Source organism: Myotis nattereri (assembly GCF_964212035.1).
Source record: "Myotis nattereri genome assembly, chromosome: 20".
In the NCBI taxonomy this organism is placed as follows: Eukaryota; Metazoa; Chordata; class Mammalia; order Chiroptera; family Vespertilionidae; genus Myotis; species Myotis nattereri.
The window spans coordinates 1949104-1967784 of record NC_138096.1 but is presented as its reverse complement, the minus strand read 5'-3'; the positions used below and the strand labels follow the sequence as shown (position 1 = coordinate 1967784).

General features: G+C 41.4%; 2 protein-coding genes across 2 annotated transcripts in view; both read left to right on the top strand.

The window, feature by feature from the left end:
* The window catches only part of LOC308535392 (complement factor H-like), a 35752-nt gene extending 29823 nt beyond the window's left edge, over positions 1-5929 (top strand). The window contains exons 19-22 of the mRNA XM_081114263.1: positions 2972-3148; positions 4398-4571; positions 4802-4984; positions 5516-5929. Coding sequence (XP_080970389.1) covers positions 2972-3148; positions 4398-4571; positions 4802-4984; positions 5516-5712 — 731 coding nt within the window. The 3' untranslated portion in view covers positions 5713-5929. The remainder of the gene's footprint in view (positions 1-2971; positions 3149-4397; positions 4572-4801; positions 4985-5515) is intronic.
* Positions 5930-10872: 4943 nt separating this feature from the next.
* LOC308535395 (complement factor H-related protein 4-like) lies at positions 10873-18201 on the top strand. Its single transcript, XM_081114266.1, has 6 exons — positions 10873-11043; positions 12919-13113; positions 13526-13696; positions 14992-15168; positions 15377-15559; positions 17637-18201. The coding sequence occupies exons 1-6, from the start codon at positions 10917-10919 to the stop codon at positions 17831-17833; spliced, it is 1050 nt and encodes a 349-aa protein (XP_080970392.1). The 5' UTR covers positions 10873-10916; the 3' UTR covers positions 17834-18201.
* Positions 18202-18681: the final 480 nt, after the last annotated feature.

The window sequence follows — 18681 nt, the reverse complement described above, 5'->3', positions numbered from 1 at the left end:
TCATTATTCAATTCACTGAGAGTTTAACAATTATCTCCTCATAAATCCATAATGTTCTAAGATGGTTTATGTAGCCAGGCCCACATGGCTCAGTGGTTGAGCATCGATCTATGATACAGGAGGTCATTGTTCCATTCCCAGTCAGGGCACAGGCCCGGGGTGTGGGCTCGATCCCCATTGCGGGTCATGCAGGAGGCAACTCATCAATGATTACCCCTCATCATTGATGTTCCTGTCTCTTAATTCCTCTCCCTTCCTCTCTGAAATCAATAAAAATATAGTTAAAGTTAATTGAAGATGTTTGATGTAATTATGGGAAAAGATTTGGACAGAAGCAAAAAATGGAAATGTGCACATGGTGTCTGTGCCCGTGTGGACAGATAAGAATTTGGATGCAGTAAGTTTGGTCTCAGTCATGCCCTGTATGCCTATCTCCTCGGGCTTTCAACACCACCATCCCCACGTTTCACTTTTTTAAAAATAAATCTTTATTGTTCAGATTATTACAGTTGTTCCCCTCTCCCCGCCTCATAGCTCCCCTCCACCCAGCTCCCACCCTACCTACCCCCTTCTTTTACCCCCCCCCCCACTGTCCTCGTCCATAGGTGTACGATTTTTGTCCAGTCTCTTCCCACACCCCTCACACTTCCTTCCCCCCGAGAATTGTCTGTCCATTCCCTTTCTTTGCCCCTGAGTCTATTCTATTCACCAGTTTATTCTGTTCATCAGATTTTTTATTCACTTGATTTTTAGATTCACTTGTTGATAGATATGTATTTGTTGTCACTTTGTTGTTCATAATTTTTATCTTTACCTTTTCCTTCTTCTTCCTCTTCTTAAAGAAGACCCTTCAGCATTTCATATAATACTGGTTTGGCAGTGATGAACTCCTTGTTCTTATCGATGAAGCTCTTTATCTGACCTTCAATTCTGAATGATAGCTTTGCTGGGTAGAGGAATCTTGGTTGTAGGTTCTTGCTATTCATCACTTTGAATATTTCTTGCCACTCCCGTCTGGCCTGCATAGTTTCTGTTGAGAAATCAGCTGACTATCATATGGGTACTCCCTTATAGGTAACTAACTGTTTTTCTCTTGCTGCTTTTAATATTCTCTGTTTGTCTTTTGCCCTTGGCATTTTAATTATGATGTGTCTTGGTGTGGTCCTCTTTGGATTCCTTTTGTTTGGGGTTCTATGCACTTCCTGAACTTGTAAGTCTATTTCTTTCACCAGGTAGGGGAAGTTTTCTGTCATTATTTCTTCAAATAGGTTTTCAATATCTTGCTCTCGCTCTTCTTCTTTGCACTAACTTCATATTTTTTGATTCTTTTTTCCTTTTGCTGTTCTGATTGGGTGTTTTTTGCTTCTTCATATTTCAAATCTTTGACTTGATTCTTGGGATCCTTTCGTCTGCTGTTGGATCTCTGTATAATATTCTTTATTTCAGTCAGTGTATGCTTAATTTCTAATTGGTCCTTTTTCATATCTTTGAGGGTCTCACTATATTTCTTGGAGGTTTCTAGAAGATTCTTGAGTAGCCTTATAACCGTGGCTTTAAACTCTATATCCAGTAGTTTACTTTCCTCCATTTCTTCCATTTGTGACCTGTTTCTTTGTCTCCACATTTTGGCTGCTTCCCTATGTTGAAAGAGTGGCTTTGTGTGCTAGGTGTCCAATAGGGTCCAGTGGCTCAGCCTCCTTAATTATCTAAGGTGGACACTCTTGGTGAACCCCTTTGTGGGCTGTGTGCACAGTCTTGTTGTAGTTAAGCCTTGATCGCTGTTGGTATCACTGGTAGGGATTGACCTCCAGGTCCATTGGCTGTGAGGACCAGTTGTGTCTACAATGGGAGAGCTTCTGTGCTGGAGACACCTTTATGGGGCAGGACTTGCTTCAGTGGAGCTTTGGCTCTCACTGAGTCTGCCCCCTGAGTGCATCTCTTATGGATCTGAAGAGTTGTAATCTGGATGGTCTCACTCTGACCACTGGGTAAACTGGCTCTTGGATCTCCAAGGAGGTGCACTGTCTGAGGCTACCCAGCAGGAGCTACAGAGAGATCTGCAGATTCCTTCTCTTTGTTTGGGGTTTGGAAGTGCCCAGGTGAGGCGCAGCTGTGAAGCAATGCAGGCTGCTGGCGAGCCTTAGGCCTTCTTTTGGAAGCTCTGAAGATCTCTGACCCAGCTGCAGTTTGACAGGTTTTTAGGCAGAGAAAGGCCAGGCCATTAGTATGCGAAAGCCTCTGCGCACAGCTTGGGGAGGGGGGGCGGGGCCTCTGGGAATCACCAGGGCAGAGCAAACAGCAATGGCTGCCGGTCTGCTTTGCCTCGGAGAGGTCCCTGGGTCTCTGTGTCCCACGGCCCCGTGCAGGAACAATGAACACTGCTAGCACGCACCTCTGCGAGAAAGCCACCCTCACATTCCGGCCGATGCCAGATAGTGCAGTTTCTCTTCATAATGAGTCTGGGTCCCCAAATTCACACCCGCAACTGGAGTTCAGAGCAGTTGGGAGCTTGTATCTTCCTCCCAGTTGAAAAAGACAACAGCGTACCTAGCTGCCAGCCCCTTGCGCGTGCCTCCATACCTCCGCACCTCTCTACCTCTGCAACTCCTGCCGTATTCAATGCACTTTTCTCTTTCCTTCTAGTTGTAGAATTTCCACTCAGCCAGCCTTCCCCTGGTTCTGGATGCTATTTGTTTTATCTTTTAGTTGTAGTTTTAATGTGGTTGTGGGCAGCAGCAAATTCAGGTGTTTACCTATGCCGCCATCTTGGTTGTCTCCCCCATGTTTCACTTTTGAGAAATGTGAAATTATTCAGTGTAATTGAGTCAAAATGGCTAACATTTTCAAGTTATAAGAAAAACATTGTACAGTAGACATTGGCTTGGTGTGTATCTACTATTCTAAAGTATATTTATTGCCTGACATGTACTTTTAAAGATTTACTGCAAAGTCTATGTTGTTGCTTTTTTAGCAATGAATTGTCCTAGCCCACCCAGCTATGGCAATGCCATCCTAAGAGGCCGGAAGAAGAACTCATACAAGTCAGGAGAACAAGTGACGTATCAATGTCCAGAATATTACCAAATGGATGGATCCAATGTTGTAGAGTGTAGGGACGGCATTTGGATAGGAACACCCACATGCAAAGGTATTTTGGTGAATGGCTTTTCCCATCATGAAAAATTAGACGCAGGTTCTGGTGAGTCCAGATGAAGGAAGGTTTATGCCTCAACAGAGAGGAATGGGATGTGCACTCAGTGCTGGGCATTGGGACGCCAGAGCCCTCAGAGTGTGACCCCGGAAACAGCTGTGTCAGTGTCTCTGGGGAATCGGTAGAAAGGCAAATGCAGACTCACAGGCTCACTCAGACTCAGCATCAGAAGCCCAGGGGTTGTGACCCTGAAACCGTTGTAGCGATTCCCAGCGGGCTCTGCGCCCACTTTTGTGGGGAACCGTAGCTTCAGCCTCTTATTACTTTGTATCCACCCGAGTCTCCCCAATGACCTCACAGTGCTCACTGCAGTGCCCGTAAGCACTCACATTATTGGAGTATTTTTAGGAAACTGTAAATATATTGTACACTTAGTTTTCCTCAAATTCTCTTTGGATATTTTAAGTGATCATCTTCTTTAGCCATGCGATATTCCACAAAGCATGGCAATACTTGACTTACTCTCTAAGAACCTGGCTACTCTGCTCATTTCCTAAGGGTCTAAAATCACAATTCATGATGTTTACGAATCACATTTGGCTGCCAAATAATATGTTTATTATGAGTTTCTTGGGTTTGTAAATTCACTTTGATTTTGATTTTATATAATCTATCCTTATTTTACTAAACTTAAAGAAAAATATTCAGAAAAACCATTTTCTAAACTTTTAAAAAAGTTTTTAAATTTTTATTAAATTTATTGGGGTGCCATTGGTTAATAAATGGTGCTGGTATAATTGGACAGACACAAGCAAAAAATGATATTGGACCACCGTCTTATACCTTACACAAGAATAATCTCAAAATGGAATATAGATATACATGTAAGAATCAAAAACCATAAAAATCCTAGAAGAACTAACATGGGCAGTAAAATCTTAGACATTTCTCATAGTAATATTTATTTTCTGATATATCTTCTCAGGCAAGCAAAACAAAAGAAAAAAATAAACAGGACTGCATCAAACTAAAAAGGCATAATCATCATTTTCATTACACAAAAAATCTCTATTAACCTTTGAGAGAGGATGAAAAAGAAAATTAAGATATCGAAGATTGCTTCTTACCAAAAAAATTGCTTTATCTTCTTTTTTCAATCTTGCATGTAAATATGTGAAGATTTTCCGTCTCAATTGAGTCTAAATGATCGCTGCATTAGAGATCCATGTTTTTTCTCTTTATTCAGATGTCTCCTGTGGCAGCCCTCCCTCAGTGCAAAATGCTTTTATAGTAAACCAGAAGGCTAAGTATCGAAATGGGGACAGAGAACGTTATGAATGCAGGCACCCTTTGGGCCTCTTCGGGAATGCAGAAGTGACCTGCTTAAGTGGGAATTGGACAGACCCACCTGAGTGCAAGGGTAGGTGTCTCATTCTCCCCTCCCAGTCTCTGTGCAGCTTCTGTAAGCACTTGGTTACTAGACTCCTGTCCCGCTGGCCTTCATTTGGTTACTCAGGTTTGTTGCTCTATCGATTCCTGTTAATCGGTTTGGCGGTTTGGGGCTGGGAGGAGGTGAGTGTAGCTCCTACCTACTCTGCAGCTCCCTTAAAATCAACTGCTCACTCAATAAACAAACAATGTCCTCCATAGATTCCACAGGAAAATGTGGGCCCCCTCCTGTTATTGACAATGGAGACATTACCACGTATCCATTAGCAGTCTATGCTCCTGGGTCTTCAGTGGAGTATCAATGCCAGGCCTACTATGAACTTGAGGGAAACAGGAGAATAACGTGCCGTGATGGACAGTGGTCTGAGCCACCCAAATGCTTAGGTAAGTCCTTTAATTTCCTCGTGGACCCTGGGAAATTCGTGTAATGAATGTCATGTTTGCTGTTTACAACAGAACTTACATGGACAATCACCTATTCTGTTGACTACCAAATAGTCATGTCTGAGGGTATAAACTCTGAAAAATTCTTGGGCAAAAACAGCAACAAACAATTATTTTTTTATTTTAATTTATTTTCCCCATCACCACTTATGCCCCCGCCACGCTCATCCACCTCCACCACCCCCTTCAAGGATTCTTTAATGAAAGCCCTTCATAGCGTAGGTGACATTGTGAATGTTGATTATAACGTGCAATGACCACACATTCCACAGAGTGCCTTGTTTTTACATCATTGATAGTTTAAAATGAGTTATAGCAACATGATGGATTTTCAATGAATTTTTTTTAAAAGGGTTTGAGAATAAATTCTTGGATCTGTGTAGAATGTCCTACATGAAAGTGTAAAATTCTGTGGAAAATATTTGTATACTACTTAACCTTTTATGTTCCTTTTTTTTTTTTTACCTTCAGATGCATGTGTAATATCAGAAGAAGAAATGGAAAAACATAACATAGAGTTGAGATATTCATATGCGAAAAAAATTTATTCCAGAACAAATGATTTTGTTGAATTTAGGTGTCGTGGTCACTATCGTAAACTGTCACCACCGTCTGCATTCCGAGTACAATGTCATGAAGGAAAAATGGAGTATCCCACATGTGCATAACATGAGACCTGTGTGGCAGTTTTCACATTAAAATATGCGCCTCATTCAGAATGTTTTAATATTAATCTGATTCTTCTCAATTTATTTTTCTAGTAGGGTGAAACTCACTTGTATTCATTAATCACAATTCCTGTTGAATGCCATGTGGGAGATGCCATTGTAATCAGAGACCAACGGACCACTTCTCATAAGCATCTCATTAAAATGTGACAAACCAACCTGCTGTGTGTTCTGTTCATGAAACGTCTCTGGCCAGAAAGTAGATGCCATCTCTCCCCTCCCTGCTCCCCCCACCCGCCTCCCGACTTTCTCAGCTTCTCCACAGCTGGGGGCGTTTTGAGACTCTAATTTCAGAGGAAAAGATAAAAAATGCTTGTCTCCATCTTCACCTTAAAGTCACTTCACAAACACGTCAAAACCAAACTGTGTCACACCCATGTTGGCAGTAGATGGTAGAGGTTATTACTTAGTTTTGCTTCTCTATCCATGGCTCACTGTACCCCCTAAATGATGAAATGCAACATCTACTATCCATCCAGCTCATACAATCATTCTTACAGGTGATAAGGAGGTATTAGATTCTAATCAGGGGCCTAGCCATTGTAACAGGGACATGAAAGCTGATAAAAATAAAATACCGAGTATAAACACGTAGAACGCATTCACCCAGTGTGCTGTGAAAAGTGAGCCAATGTTTACAGAACAAAGACTGGCAGGAAGCACAATGAAACACCTACCATAACTACAGTTCCATTTAAATATAATAGGCGTGGGCATTGGGGTTCAATTCCTATATCCTCCCATTCTCTATCTTTAACATATATGACCTTTGAGCCACAAGAATATGTTAATTTAAATTTAATACATACAAAAAGTAAGACAATACATCCTAAGAAGTGTAAAGAACTCTTTCATAATGTTGTGGGCAGATGGTCGGGGTAAACTGCCGGAAGTGAAATTCATGGATCATCAAGCAATTCCATAGGCATATCTACTTCTTTGCACAGGGGCTGTGGTCAACCTGTTAATAGTTTCCCACTTTGGTAGATAAAACATGGTACCTCGGTGTAGTTTAAGGTGCATTTTGTTAGGAAAGCGCTTCTTTCCATTGAAGATATTTACGGACCCTTTCTTTTGGGTTTTTCTCTTAACTTTTTCATTAAGATACCATCATCATTTTTAATTTCCTCTTCTGTCATAGAAATTAAAGTATTTTCCAAGTCATTAACTGATTTCCGAGTTCATGTTAATTTTTCTAGGCAGACCTTTTTAAATTGTATGTTCTTATAATTACTACTCATTCTGTGCTTACTCTGTGTGTGGGTGTGTATTTCCGGAATCCCTTCTTCCCATTGGTTAAGGTGTTTATTATTATGACACTTGCACACCATGATAAACGGAGAATATTTGTTATTGACTTAGATACTTAAAAATGAACCTTTCCAATTTAGTTCTTTTTAAACATGAATTTTAGAATCATGTTGTCAGTGGCATTTAATTTTGGTTAAATAAGAAAATTTTTCTTGGATCAAATTGAAAGCATGACTTAATTGTGAAGAACAGACATCTTTATGATAGTAAGTCTTCAATCCGCAAACACATGGACTTTTTCACTTCTTTGAAATTTTTTTTCTTATGTTTTAAAATTTGCAGTATAGCAATCCTACCAATATTTTGTTGGCATTTTCCTTCATATTTTAAGGGGTTTTTTTTGTTGTTTATTTGTTTTTTAAATATATTTTATTGATTTTTCACAGAGAGGAAGGGAGAGAGATAGAGAGTTAGAAACATCGATGAGAGAGGAACATCGGTCAGCTGCCTCCTGCACATCTCCCACTGGGGGATGTGCCCGCAACCCAGGTACATGCCCTTGACCAGAATCGAACCTGGGACCTTTCAGTCCACAAGCTGACGCTCTATCCACTGAGCCAAACCGGTTCTGGCATATTTTAAGTTTTTTAACGTTTATAAATGATAGTGTTCTTTTTTAACATCTCATTTTCTAATGTTTGTTTTTAATATTTAAAAAATGCATTTGTGTATTAGTTCTAGTAGCTCTTTTAGTGAAATATTAAAAGTTTTCTACAAATTCATATTTTTTTCTTTCCTTACAGTATTCATGCAGCTTTCCCCATTGCCTTGGTCTCTGGTGTTTCTCTTTTGAATATTATTTTTTCTAATATTACCATAACCACTCACCTTACACAGACTTCATTCTTACAAAGTTTACATTTTCCAGTGTTTTGCTTTCAACTAGTCACTTTAAAAATATATTGTTTTTTTAGTTCAGTGAGAAAGGGAGAAGGAAAGAGATATAGAGGCATCAATGATGAGAGCTAATGAATTAAATATATTTTAACTGATCGGCTGCCTCCTGCACACCCCCTAATGGGTATCGAGCCCACAACCCAAGCATGTGCCCTAACCAGGAATCAAACTGTGACCTCCTAGGTCACAGGTCATAGGTTCATAGGTCAATGCTCAACCACTGAGCCACACCGGGCAGTCTCAACTGGTCATTTTTTAATATTTATATTGGTCTTTAGGGAAACAGCTCATAATTGGGTTTTCTCTTTGTTCAATTCTACTTCGTCTTCTTTCTTATTGGCTTGTCATTGTGATTTACCATCAATACTGACTACTGATGGATGTATTTATGTCATTTGCCAATTGCTTCTCATTTGTGCCACTTTTGCTAGTATTCTGTAGAATCCGCTTCATTCTTTTACATTAGTCTATGCTTTTAGCACTTCATTTCATACAATTTGTTAGTTATTAGGTATCTATTTTCTCTAGTTGATCTAGGGCTTATAATATCAAATGGTAGTTGATTATTAATGGAAACTGAGGGGTTTTGCAAAGCTTTTTGAACTTTGATATTTACTAAGTGACCTGCGTAAACCAGCTTCCCCTTATTTCACTTAAATTCAGAGCCGCTCTCGGTAACTACAGCGGATTTAAACCCCAAACAGCAGCGCTGGACTCTGCGCTAACACACCCGGGAGCCCCGCCATGCTGTTACTAGTCACGGTCATCCTCACCCTGTGGGTCTCCTGGGCTCGTGGACAAGGTGAGTTGAAACTGACACGAATATTTAGCTTCCTTTTGAAGTAGGATTTAACCCTTCTTAATTTCTCTTTATCTTATTTTTGTTGATTCTCACTGGAGGATATCTTTTCCATTGATTTTTAGAGAGAGTGGAAGGGACAGAGAGAAGGGGAGATGAGATGATAGATAGATAGATAGATAGATAGATAGATAGATAGATAATAGATAGATAGATAGATAGATAGATAGATAGATGATAGATAGATAGATATGGGTATAAAAAGACGCATAGATTGGTTGCCTCCCTCACAAGCCCGAACCAGGGCTGGGACCCAACATGCAACCCAGGTACATGCCCTTGACCAGGAGTGAACCTGAGATGCTTACGTGCTTGGGTCCTTGCTCTGACCACTTAGCAAAACCTGCCAGGGCTGTCTTTGTTTTTTAATGAATTTGCTGGTAGGAACTTTGTGTCTTAAGGTCACAACCTTCACCATCGCATGGAGACAGTGACCCGGCAGCCCCGTGGCCCCTCTGTTCTCATCAAATAACAGTACTGTATTGCGTTGTCAGGTTAAAATAAACCAGAGAGAAAGTACGTACAGATATCATGATGGGATAATGATCACATACTCACCTCAGGGGAAGTGAAAGCAGATGGTTTACTGTCCTCTGAGTTCCACAGTGTGAGAGCCACCCCACAGGGACCAGGGAGTCATGTGACAATGTTCATGAGACCATGTCATGTGACGATGTTCATGAGACCATGACTAGGACACGTCACAGAAAAGCTAGACTATCGCTCCAGCATTGCTGAGGGACTCTTATTCCCAATACAAGACAATTTGGAGAGGGATGGATATTTTCATAATTTTACATATGAGGAAAATTTTATAGATAATTATGTCAAACCATCATCAGGTTATACATTTTAAAAATGTTTAGTATCATACATTATAACTTTTTAAAGTTAATATAGGTCATTAATATTACTGTCAATTAAATATTTTAACAAAAACAGCTATATGTAACAAATTTCTTTAAAAATATATATATTTAATTTCCAGTGTAATCTCGATGAATTTTATTTTGTTTTCTGAGACCATGAACAAATGTTGAAACTTTAAACATTTTTAAAAGCACTTGTATTATTAAATTTACAAAAACTTCATTATAATTTTTCTCTGTCATTTATTTTATCATCTATTCTCACTTTTTTTTAAAATTGATTTCAGAGAGAAAGGGAGAGGGAGAGAAAGACAGAAACACCAATGATGAGAGAGAACCATTGATCCGCTGCCTCCTGCACACTCCCTACTGGAAATCGAGCCCGCAATCTGGGCATATGCCCTTGACTGGAATCCAGCCTAGGACCCGTCAGTCCCCAGGCCTACACTCTATCCACTGAGCCAAACAGGCTAAGGCCAGTCCTCTCATGTTTGAGTTATCATAAATCAGAATTTGAGAGAGCCCATCATGTCTCGTCAAATACCAGGTGTGAGTAGACTATGCATCACTGTCCACAATTAATTTCATAATTTGTTATGTGCTGGGTTTTGTGTGGTGTTGAATTTGGGGAATTTCCTTACCTAACAATGATCATAAAACAACGAAGCTTCCCTGGTGTTCCAGTGGAAAGCACCCCAGTCCCCGGGTCACTCATAGGAAGGACTCGAGCATCACCGAGTAGGATGTCTGGGAGCGATCCTAGAGCAAACCTTCTGGGGTCCCGAGGGGCAACACTACCAAGTCCCTGGCAGAAAGAAGCTCAGAATAAGTGTGAACAGTCCTTATCAGAACTTCACAACCCCAGGGAGTTGAGGGCAGAGGAAGGCATGTATGATGAGGTCATTTCCGCCTACGGAATATCATGATGGAAGTGATGGCTTTGGGGAAAGAGGATTCAAGACACAAGAGGCACAGATGCTCCAGGTGAGCCACGCGGGGAGGGAAGTGAGTGATGAGGGGAAGGGTGGAGACCGTGCTCATTCTAATGCCACTTTGCTCCTTGGTAAGAACAAGAAGTGGCAGCCAGTGGATTCTTATATAATGACTATATTCGGGGGTAGTGATTTCTGCATAATCCACGTGTCCTTGTCTTTTCAGAAATAACATGTGATCCTCCAATAATTCCAAACAGTGACTTTGCTTCTAAAATGAACCAGTACAGACTGGATGATGTCATCACATACCGGTGTAGAAATGGCTTTTCCAATCCACCCCTCCTGGGAAATACAACCAAATGCACTCTTGCAGGCTGGGTACCTCTTCCAAGATGTGTCCGTAAGTCCCATTCAGGTCTTGACCTGCTTCTTCGTTATAAATTCCTTCCCTTAAACACCAAGAAATGGGGCCCTGAGAAGCCCAGTCCTTGCCTCGCTGAGAAGGGACAGCAGAGGACTGACAGACACTCTTTGCTTTTCAAAGTCGCCAATTCTAAGTAGGACAACGTCCCGTCAGTGTAAGTGAGAAACCCTTTTCAATTTTGCTGCAGTGTTAAGTGTGTGTGTGTGTGTGTGTGTGCGCGTGCGTGTGTGTGTCCAGATAATATAATTCTAATATCTGACCTAGGACATTGGGTAAGAACACCACCACATAACACCGAGTAGAATAGTAATTGGTTTCTATATAACAAACTCCCCCGAAGATACGGCCTTAGAACAACAGCCCCCACATGTCAGCGTTGGCAGGGTCAGGATTTGGGTGACGCTTAGCTGCCTGGTTCTGGGTCACTCCCTGCTGCTCCCTGGGATGCTGTCCAGGTTGTGGGGGAGAGGGCTGGGCTGGGCTGCAGCATATGCTGCCAAGAAGCCGGCTCCCAGGCCTCAGAACCACAGACACCTATGTGTCAGCCTTGGCAGGGTGAGGATTGGGAGCTGCTTCACTGCCCAGTGCTGACTCACTCCCTGCTGCTCCCTGGGACGCTGCCTGTTAGGGTCCCGAAGGAGGAACGCAGGAGGCCAAGTGGTGAGGGATTATCAATGTATTAGGTCATCGGGATGTCAGATGGGTGAATCCCGAATTGGCGCCAGCCCCCAGGGACAGGGAGTGGGAGGTTGTAAAGGACTCTAGGGGGGCTTTTTCTGGAAGGAGAATTCCCTGGGCGGGTCGGATTCTGGGAAAGTCCAGAGGAGAGAGAATGGTCTCAGCAAGTGGGATGAGGTCTAAGGGGAAGGGAATGTCCATTGTGAAGTGGTCTACGGTCAGTTCCCAGTGGATGGGGTATCCATTCAATTATCGGATGAGACCTCACACTGCCCAGGTTGTGGGGGGAGCGGGCTGGGCTGCAGCATGTGCTTCCAAGGGGCCCACTCCCAGGGCGAGTGCAGGAGCCTCCACAGCCGTCCCCCTGGGCATCCCCATCAGCAGCCTGAGGCAGGAACCCTCCCCAGAGCGATGACCTGAGGGCCCTGGAGGTGCCTCCAGAGCATCAATGACCTGGTCACACGGTCCCCTCAGCCACGTGACCTATTCAGAAGAGCGCCCCTCAGTCCAGCCTCACTCAAGGGAGGGGCCCGGGGCTCCCTTGTGTGAGGGGATGAGTGTGGGAGACACTGTGCACTTTCTAAAGCCCCACCTGTCACACACGCCCCTCAGTCCACAGGGCACTTCATTCCTGGGGGGCTGCCCCTTTTCCAGTGTTTTCTGTCTCTACCATCTCATTGCTGCTCCTTGTGGATCAGCTCATTGGAAAAGCGGCCCGCACTTAAGCTGGATCTTCCATGGGTGACAAATGAAATGATACACACATAACAGGTCAATGGCTCAGGATTCATTCAAGGCCAAGGCCAAATGAATGTGGACAGTCAGGTGCCTTAAAGAGGAGGCCATGACCCCCGTGACACAGAGCTCAGTGTCCATAACAGTGACAGGGAGAGTGATGGTTTATGTAGATAATATTCACCTACAGTGTTGTGTTACTTTCAGGTGTTCACTATAATGATTCAGTATTTGTATATATTGTGAAATGATCAGGGAAAAAGTATTATTCACATCATCTGAAGATGATAACTTCTCTTGTCCTAGAAACCCTAATGCAATGAGTGTATTTCTGGGCATATGAGAACATAATTCATCAATGAAGCAAGATATCTCTCATTACATTTTTCTTAAGGTAAAACATTACTTATACTGTGTTTTGTTTGTTTTACTTGCTAGCTAAGCCCTGTGACTTTCCAGAAATAAAACATGGACGCCTATATTGGGAAGGGAGCATTGGACCATACTTCCCAGCAGCGGTAGGACAATCGTTTCCCTATAGCTGTGACAAAAACTATGTCAGACATTCAACATTTTTCTGGGGATCAATTACTTGCACACCAGAAGGATGGTTCCCGAAAGTGCCCTGCCGCAGTGAGTGAACCTCTCTGTCCTGTGTATGTAGCAATAGTTCAGAGTTCAGAGAGCAAAATATGAGCACCCCTAAGCCTGTGTGGGGGAAATGCAGTCAAGGGAAGCGTTCTATGAGCAGAAAGACCAATATAGGTATTTTCTCTTATAACAGGTCCCTCATTAAAAACATGGGAGATACAAAAAGGACTTTATAACAATATGGGTATCATTTATTCATAGTTTAATTGTGAAAATTATAGATAAATTATCTGTAATATTTGACTTTCCTTTTTTTAAAAAATCTACTAGCAACACTAGTTTTTCTTAAGCTGCATGCTGGGATGCTTATGGATTCTAATATTGTGAAGGTGATTTTTCAATTCATTATTTTGACCAAAATTATTCTTTTTTATCATCATTTTATAATTCTCAGGGAAATGTGTTTTCAATGCTTCAGAGCATGAACAGTTTCCATTTAAAGTAAAAACGTATTTACAAGGCGATACTATGAAAGTTGACTGCCGTCCGGGCTACAGTCTCCCGAACCCACAGAGCACAGTGACATGTACGGAGAATGGCTGGTCCTCGCCTCCCAGATGCATCAGTAAGTAAACATCCTGAGATCCAGTCCATTTGGGATTTTTCTCAGACCAGACGGATCGCTGTGGAAAGTTCTATGTGTCAACACTCAAGGTGAATGTACCAAGTCTTCTTTGCCTTCAAACATGACTTAGACCTGTCCATCTACTCAGTCATGTAAACAGGACATTTAGAATTTATCTTTGAAAGTCAATACTTCCTCTTCTAGATAACCTAGTTGGGAGCTATTATTTCTAGAATATTCTGACTTGGGTATATTAACTTTGGTTTCTGGTCCTGCCACGTACTGGGTTTGCTATCATCTCCAATGGAAGATTGTGTTTGAAAAGTTTTAAATTTTTGATAGCGAATAGATTGTTACTTTATGGAATTAGGTAACAGTGAGCAGTAAGTCATGAATGGCACAAAATAATGTTAAATGAAACAGAGATTGGGGTCACATACAGCACGTGCTCATTGAAGAATTTAAATTAAAAATTTCAATTAAATTAAAAAAATAAATACACCGCCTGCCCAATGTCACATATATATCGCTGTCAGCCATTTCACATGTGATTGCATGTATTCGTGTTACGTGGTTAGAAATGAGGACTCATATGCAGTTATATCTGGCTTTCACATGGGGTTCTGAAAGTTGTTTTGGGGATGTTGTTTAGAAATGAGAGGATAATTGTTACAGACATTGTTTATACATCAGGATAGAGTAGAGCTGACCTTTCATTGGAGCCCTGCATGTTTTAGAGAAGCAGTGATCACTGATTTGAACTGGGAATTCAGGAATCTACTGAGCCCCATGCGAAACAACAACCCGAGCCCCTAAAGGACTCTCTTTGTCCAGCTTTCCCTACACCTGGTTTACGGGTTGAAATACTTACCATTAATTCACTCAATAACCATTGAGGACTAAGAACAGTTACAGATATTAAAAAATAAGACTGTTTTCAAGAAAAAACTAACCCATATGCGACAGAAGGTGGGAAGATTGCCTTAAAAGAACACCAGGAGATATCACTTCTTACATTTTTAAATATTGTTTTTCATTTCAGGGTCTCCCTTTAGTGAAAAAGCTGTACCCTTTGCCACTCATTTTTAAAATCAGTGTGGATAAACTTTCAGTTCTGGGAATCATTAGGGAAAAGAGGGTGTTTTATATAAATACATGGATCATATATCCAAGGACTACAGTCTTCTCTAAGACTCACACTCTGATGGTAAAGTTTAGTATTGCCGGAATGAGATTTTCTTAGCTGAATTCTACATGATACGGCATTAGAAATGGTCGCCTTTATTTTGCTTTAGAACATTGTGACATGCCCATATTTGAGAATGCCAGAGCTGTAATCACCGGAAAACCATTTCGACCTAATGACACGTTGGACTACCAGTGCCTGGATGGCTATGAAAACAGAGATGGAAGCACCAACGGCTCCATGGTGTGTGGTGAGGACGGCTGGTCCCACTTGCCAACCTGCTTTAGTAAGTATTTTGATTCCAGCTTTTCCTTTTCCAAGAATTGAAAAGTCTACATGTATGTTGTCCTTGCTTGCGTGTGGAGATCAAAGGCATTTTGAACACACAAGGTTTAAAAGGCAAAATACAGAAAGTAGTTCCTGTGCAGCTTTATAGAAATAGTTTCCACTAAAGCTACGAATTTTTCTTCAACCGTTAAAATGCTCTTTCTCAGAATCTGCAGACAAGTGTGGGCCTCCTCCAGCGATTAGCGATGGAGACATCACCTCCTTCCCATCGGAAGAGTACCCTCCAGGGTCAAGAGTAGAATACCAGTGCCAGGCCTACTATGAACTCCGGGGTCCTAGATATGTAACCTGTAGTTCTGCAAAGTGGTCCGAACCCCCGAGATGCATAGGTAAGTTCTCAAGATTCTTCTAGATCCTGAGACCATGAGGGTGATGTTGATGAGCCGGTGTGTGGTCTACTAGTCATGCAGTCAGAGTCTAGAACTGTGCTCACCAACAGCTCTCCTGCTCAATGGTGCACATTCAGAGACTCGTGTGTAGGGCTATGAGCTTGGAGAATCCCTATGTGAACAATGACAAGGTCCTTTAAACAGGAACATTGGGAGAGGCTGATTCTGATACATTAACTGACCCCACTGTGGACCCTACCCGACTCATCCTCTCCTGTGTATGTGTCCCCTTCTGCGGGAGATTACAGCAAACCCAGGAAGTCCAGGACCGGAAATCAAAGTTAATATACCCAATCAGAATAGTCTAGAAATAGCTCCAAACTAGGTTATATAGAAAGGAAAATATTAAATTTCAAAAAAATTTCTAAATCTGAAGTTGAAATGATTGAGTAGATGGACAAGTCTAACACATGTCTCCCAGCACAAGCAAGACCTGCTCCCACAGCCTTGCATAGAAAGCAGTCTTCATTATCTGGGGACATCAAATCAGTTCAGTGAAGGAGCAAAGACTGTATTTGAGTCTTGGAATTGAAATACGCAGAGAGCATTTAAGATCATCAAAGGTAACATCCAACGTCGTGTAAAAAATAACAGAGACATATGGTCTGTTAAAGCAAGAGGGTAAATTTTGCTTGGAGTAGTTAAGACAGATCTGAAAAAGTGTTTTGACAGTATGTAGAACTTTTGGATGTAAAGAGCATCTGAATGTACTGAGAAACATTTGAAAATTTTTGGATATAAGAAGTCATATGTGTTATAATGTTTCATCATATAATAGTTAATGGGATATGTTGGAACTTACTTTTTAGCTATTTCTAAAGGCTTACCAATGATAGTGATTACTAAACTAGAATATAAAATACTTGGATCAAGAGAAGAAAAATAGGAGTCCATGATATTGTGAAACTATATCATATATATATATATATATATATATATATATATATATATATATATATATAATGGAATATTACTCAGCCATAAGAACGATTAAATACTGCCATTTGTGACAATGTGGACAGACCTTAAGAATATCATGCTAAGTGAAATAAGTCAGACAGAAAACATTTGAAACATTGATTTCACTCATATGTGGGGTATTAAAAAAGGAGAGAGAACTCATGGTCATGGACAACAGTGCAGTGATTGTGGATGGGAAGGGAGTGGGTGGATTTGGAAGAGCGCAGAAGGGGAATAAATAGTGATGGAAAAAAATAATAAAAATTTGTGTATAAAAATGTTGATATTCAAAACCTCTCTAGGTGTATTTCCTTGCATCCATACAGTCTAGCTTTACCACAGAGAATGAAGAAGATTAGATAGATAGATAGATAGATAGATAGATAGATAGATGATAGATAATGGATAAATAGATAATAGATAAATAGATATGAATGGATATGGGTAGCTAGATGGATGGATGGATATAGAGATGTATTTATGTATAAATTTACATAGTTGTATTTTAATAAAAGATTGTTTATTAGAAAGTATATGATTTTCTATGGTTCTCTTTCCCCATTTTGTGGGCATAAGAGAAAAATATAAACATGGCTTAACCCAGAAAAACGTAACTAAACTGGGAGCATTTGTAGCCACTGCCCGTTGAGTGGGAAGTGGACAAGGAAGAACCATGGCCACCATGGAGCAGGCTCCCATGTCCACTGGACAGGAAGTCACCTTGTGGATGCCCACATCCCAGAGACAGAGAGCCAAGGCCCTGGGCTCACACTGCCGGGTCCACACTCATCGTCCACCTGGTGAGCGCTGTGACCTTGGACAGGTGTGCCTGACCTTCCGTCCCCTCAGCTTCCTGGTGTGTGAGGAGGAGCAGCTGCCTGCTGAGGAGCTGTGAGGGCCCACAGACCCGGGCGGAGAACAGGACTCGGCCCACACTGATGATGGACATGAGCTCTTTCCATTACTTCATCCTCTAAGCTAGTCATTGGGTTGAAGGTTTATTTGTTTATAAAAGGAAAGGTTACTAATTGCTTTTATTCATTTCTTCTACTTTCAGATCCATGTGTAATATCAGAAGAAATCATGAATGAAAAGAACATTCAGTTAAAAGAGAAAGATAACAAACGCTATTATGTAAAAACAGGGGATACCGTTGAATTTATGTGCAAATCAGGACGCAAGGCGGTGACGTCAAAGAAGTCATTTCAAGCCATGTGTTGGGAAGGGGCAGTGGAGTTCCCCAGATGTGAATGAGGAAGCCCTGTGGCCCCAAATATGTGGCCAGTCCCACCTACTGCTCTTTGCTCAAAGCTTGCCAGTCTTCTGGCATTTCCTGCTCTTTTCCACTATATTTTGAAGGACATGAAGGCAATATGTTAGCCTCCTGTTCAACTTAATCTTCTCCCAAAGATGTTATCACAAAGTATATCATCACTTACACTTGTACCAAGACAATAATTCTTCACCGTTGTGGGATTAGACTACTTGCCAATAGAGCAATAAACTTCAGTGGAGGTAACAGTGTGGCTTTCTGCCTATTGAATCGGATGTTTAACCGGTCAAACAAAGCACGTGAGCTTAGAATGTACTGGGGAAAATAGTATAATAAAAAATTATTCATTAAAATTGTCCTTTCTGGTGTGGTTCTGTGGTCAGAGCTTTGGCCCAAGGACCAAAAGGTCTGGGGTTCAGTTCCTGGTCAAGGGTGTGCACCTGGGTTGCAGGTGCCAGCCCCATCCCAGTCAAGACTTGTGCAGGACACAAGCAATCAATCTCTCTCCCTCTCCCTCTCTCTTTCTCTCTCTCCCTCTCTCACTCTCTCTCTTTCTTTCTCTCTCTCTCTTCCTCTGTCTCCTCTTCCTTCCCTCCCTTTCACTCTCTCTAAAAATCAATGGAAAAAAATATCCTCTGGTGAGGATTAACAACTATGCCTGTATAGATAATATATATTCAAATAATAAGTGGAAATAACCTCATTACTACATTCTCTTACTGGAGTCAGAGGTGAATCGTGGACTGAAGAAGGATTGTTGTGAGGAAGAAGGGCAGTTCTCATCCTGTTTCCATCTGCGGGGTTTGAACTGTTTGACAGAGTTGAAACT

Bases quoted from the DNA above. Each gene is read 5' to 3' on its own strand.
- LOC308535395 (XM_081114266.1), top strand. From the start codon at position 10,917: ATGAACCAGTACAGACTGGATGATGTCATCACATACCGGTGTAGAAAT. The intron at 11,044-12,918 runs GTAAGTCCCATT...TTTACTTGCTAG, and splicing joins ACCTCTTCCAAGATGTGTCC to CTAAGCCCTGTGACTTTCCA. The intron at 15,560-17,636 runs GTAAGTTCTCAA...TTCTACTTTCAG, and splicing joins CGAACCCCCGAGATGCATAG to ATCCATGTGTAATATCAGAA.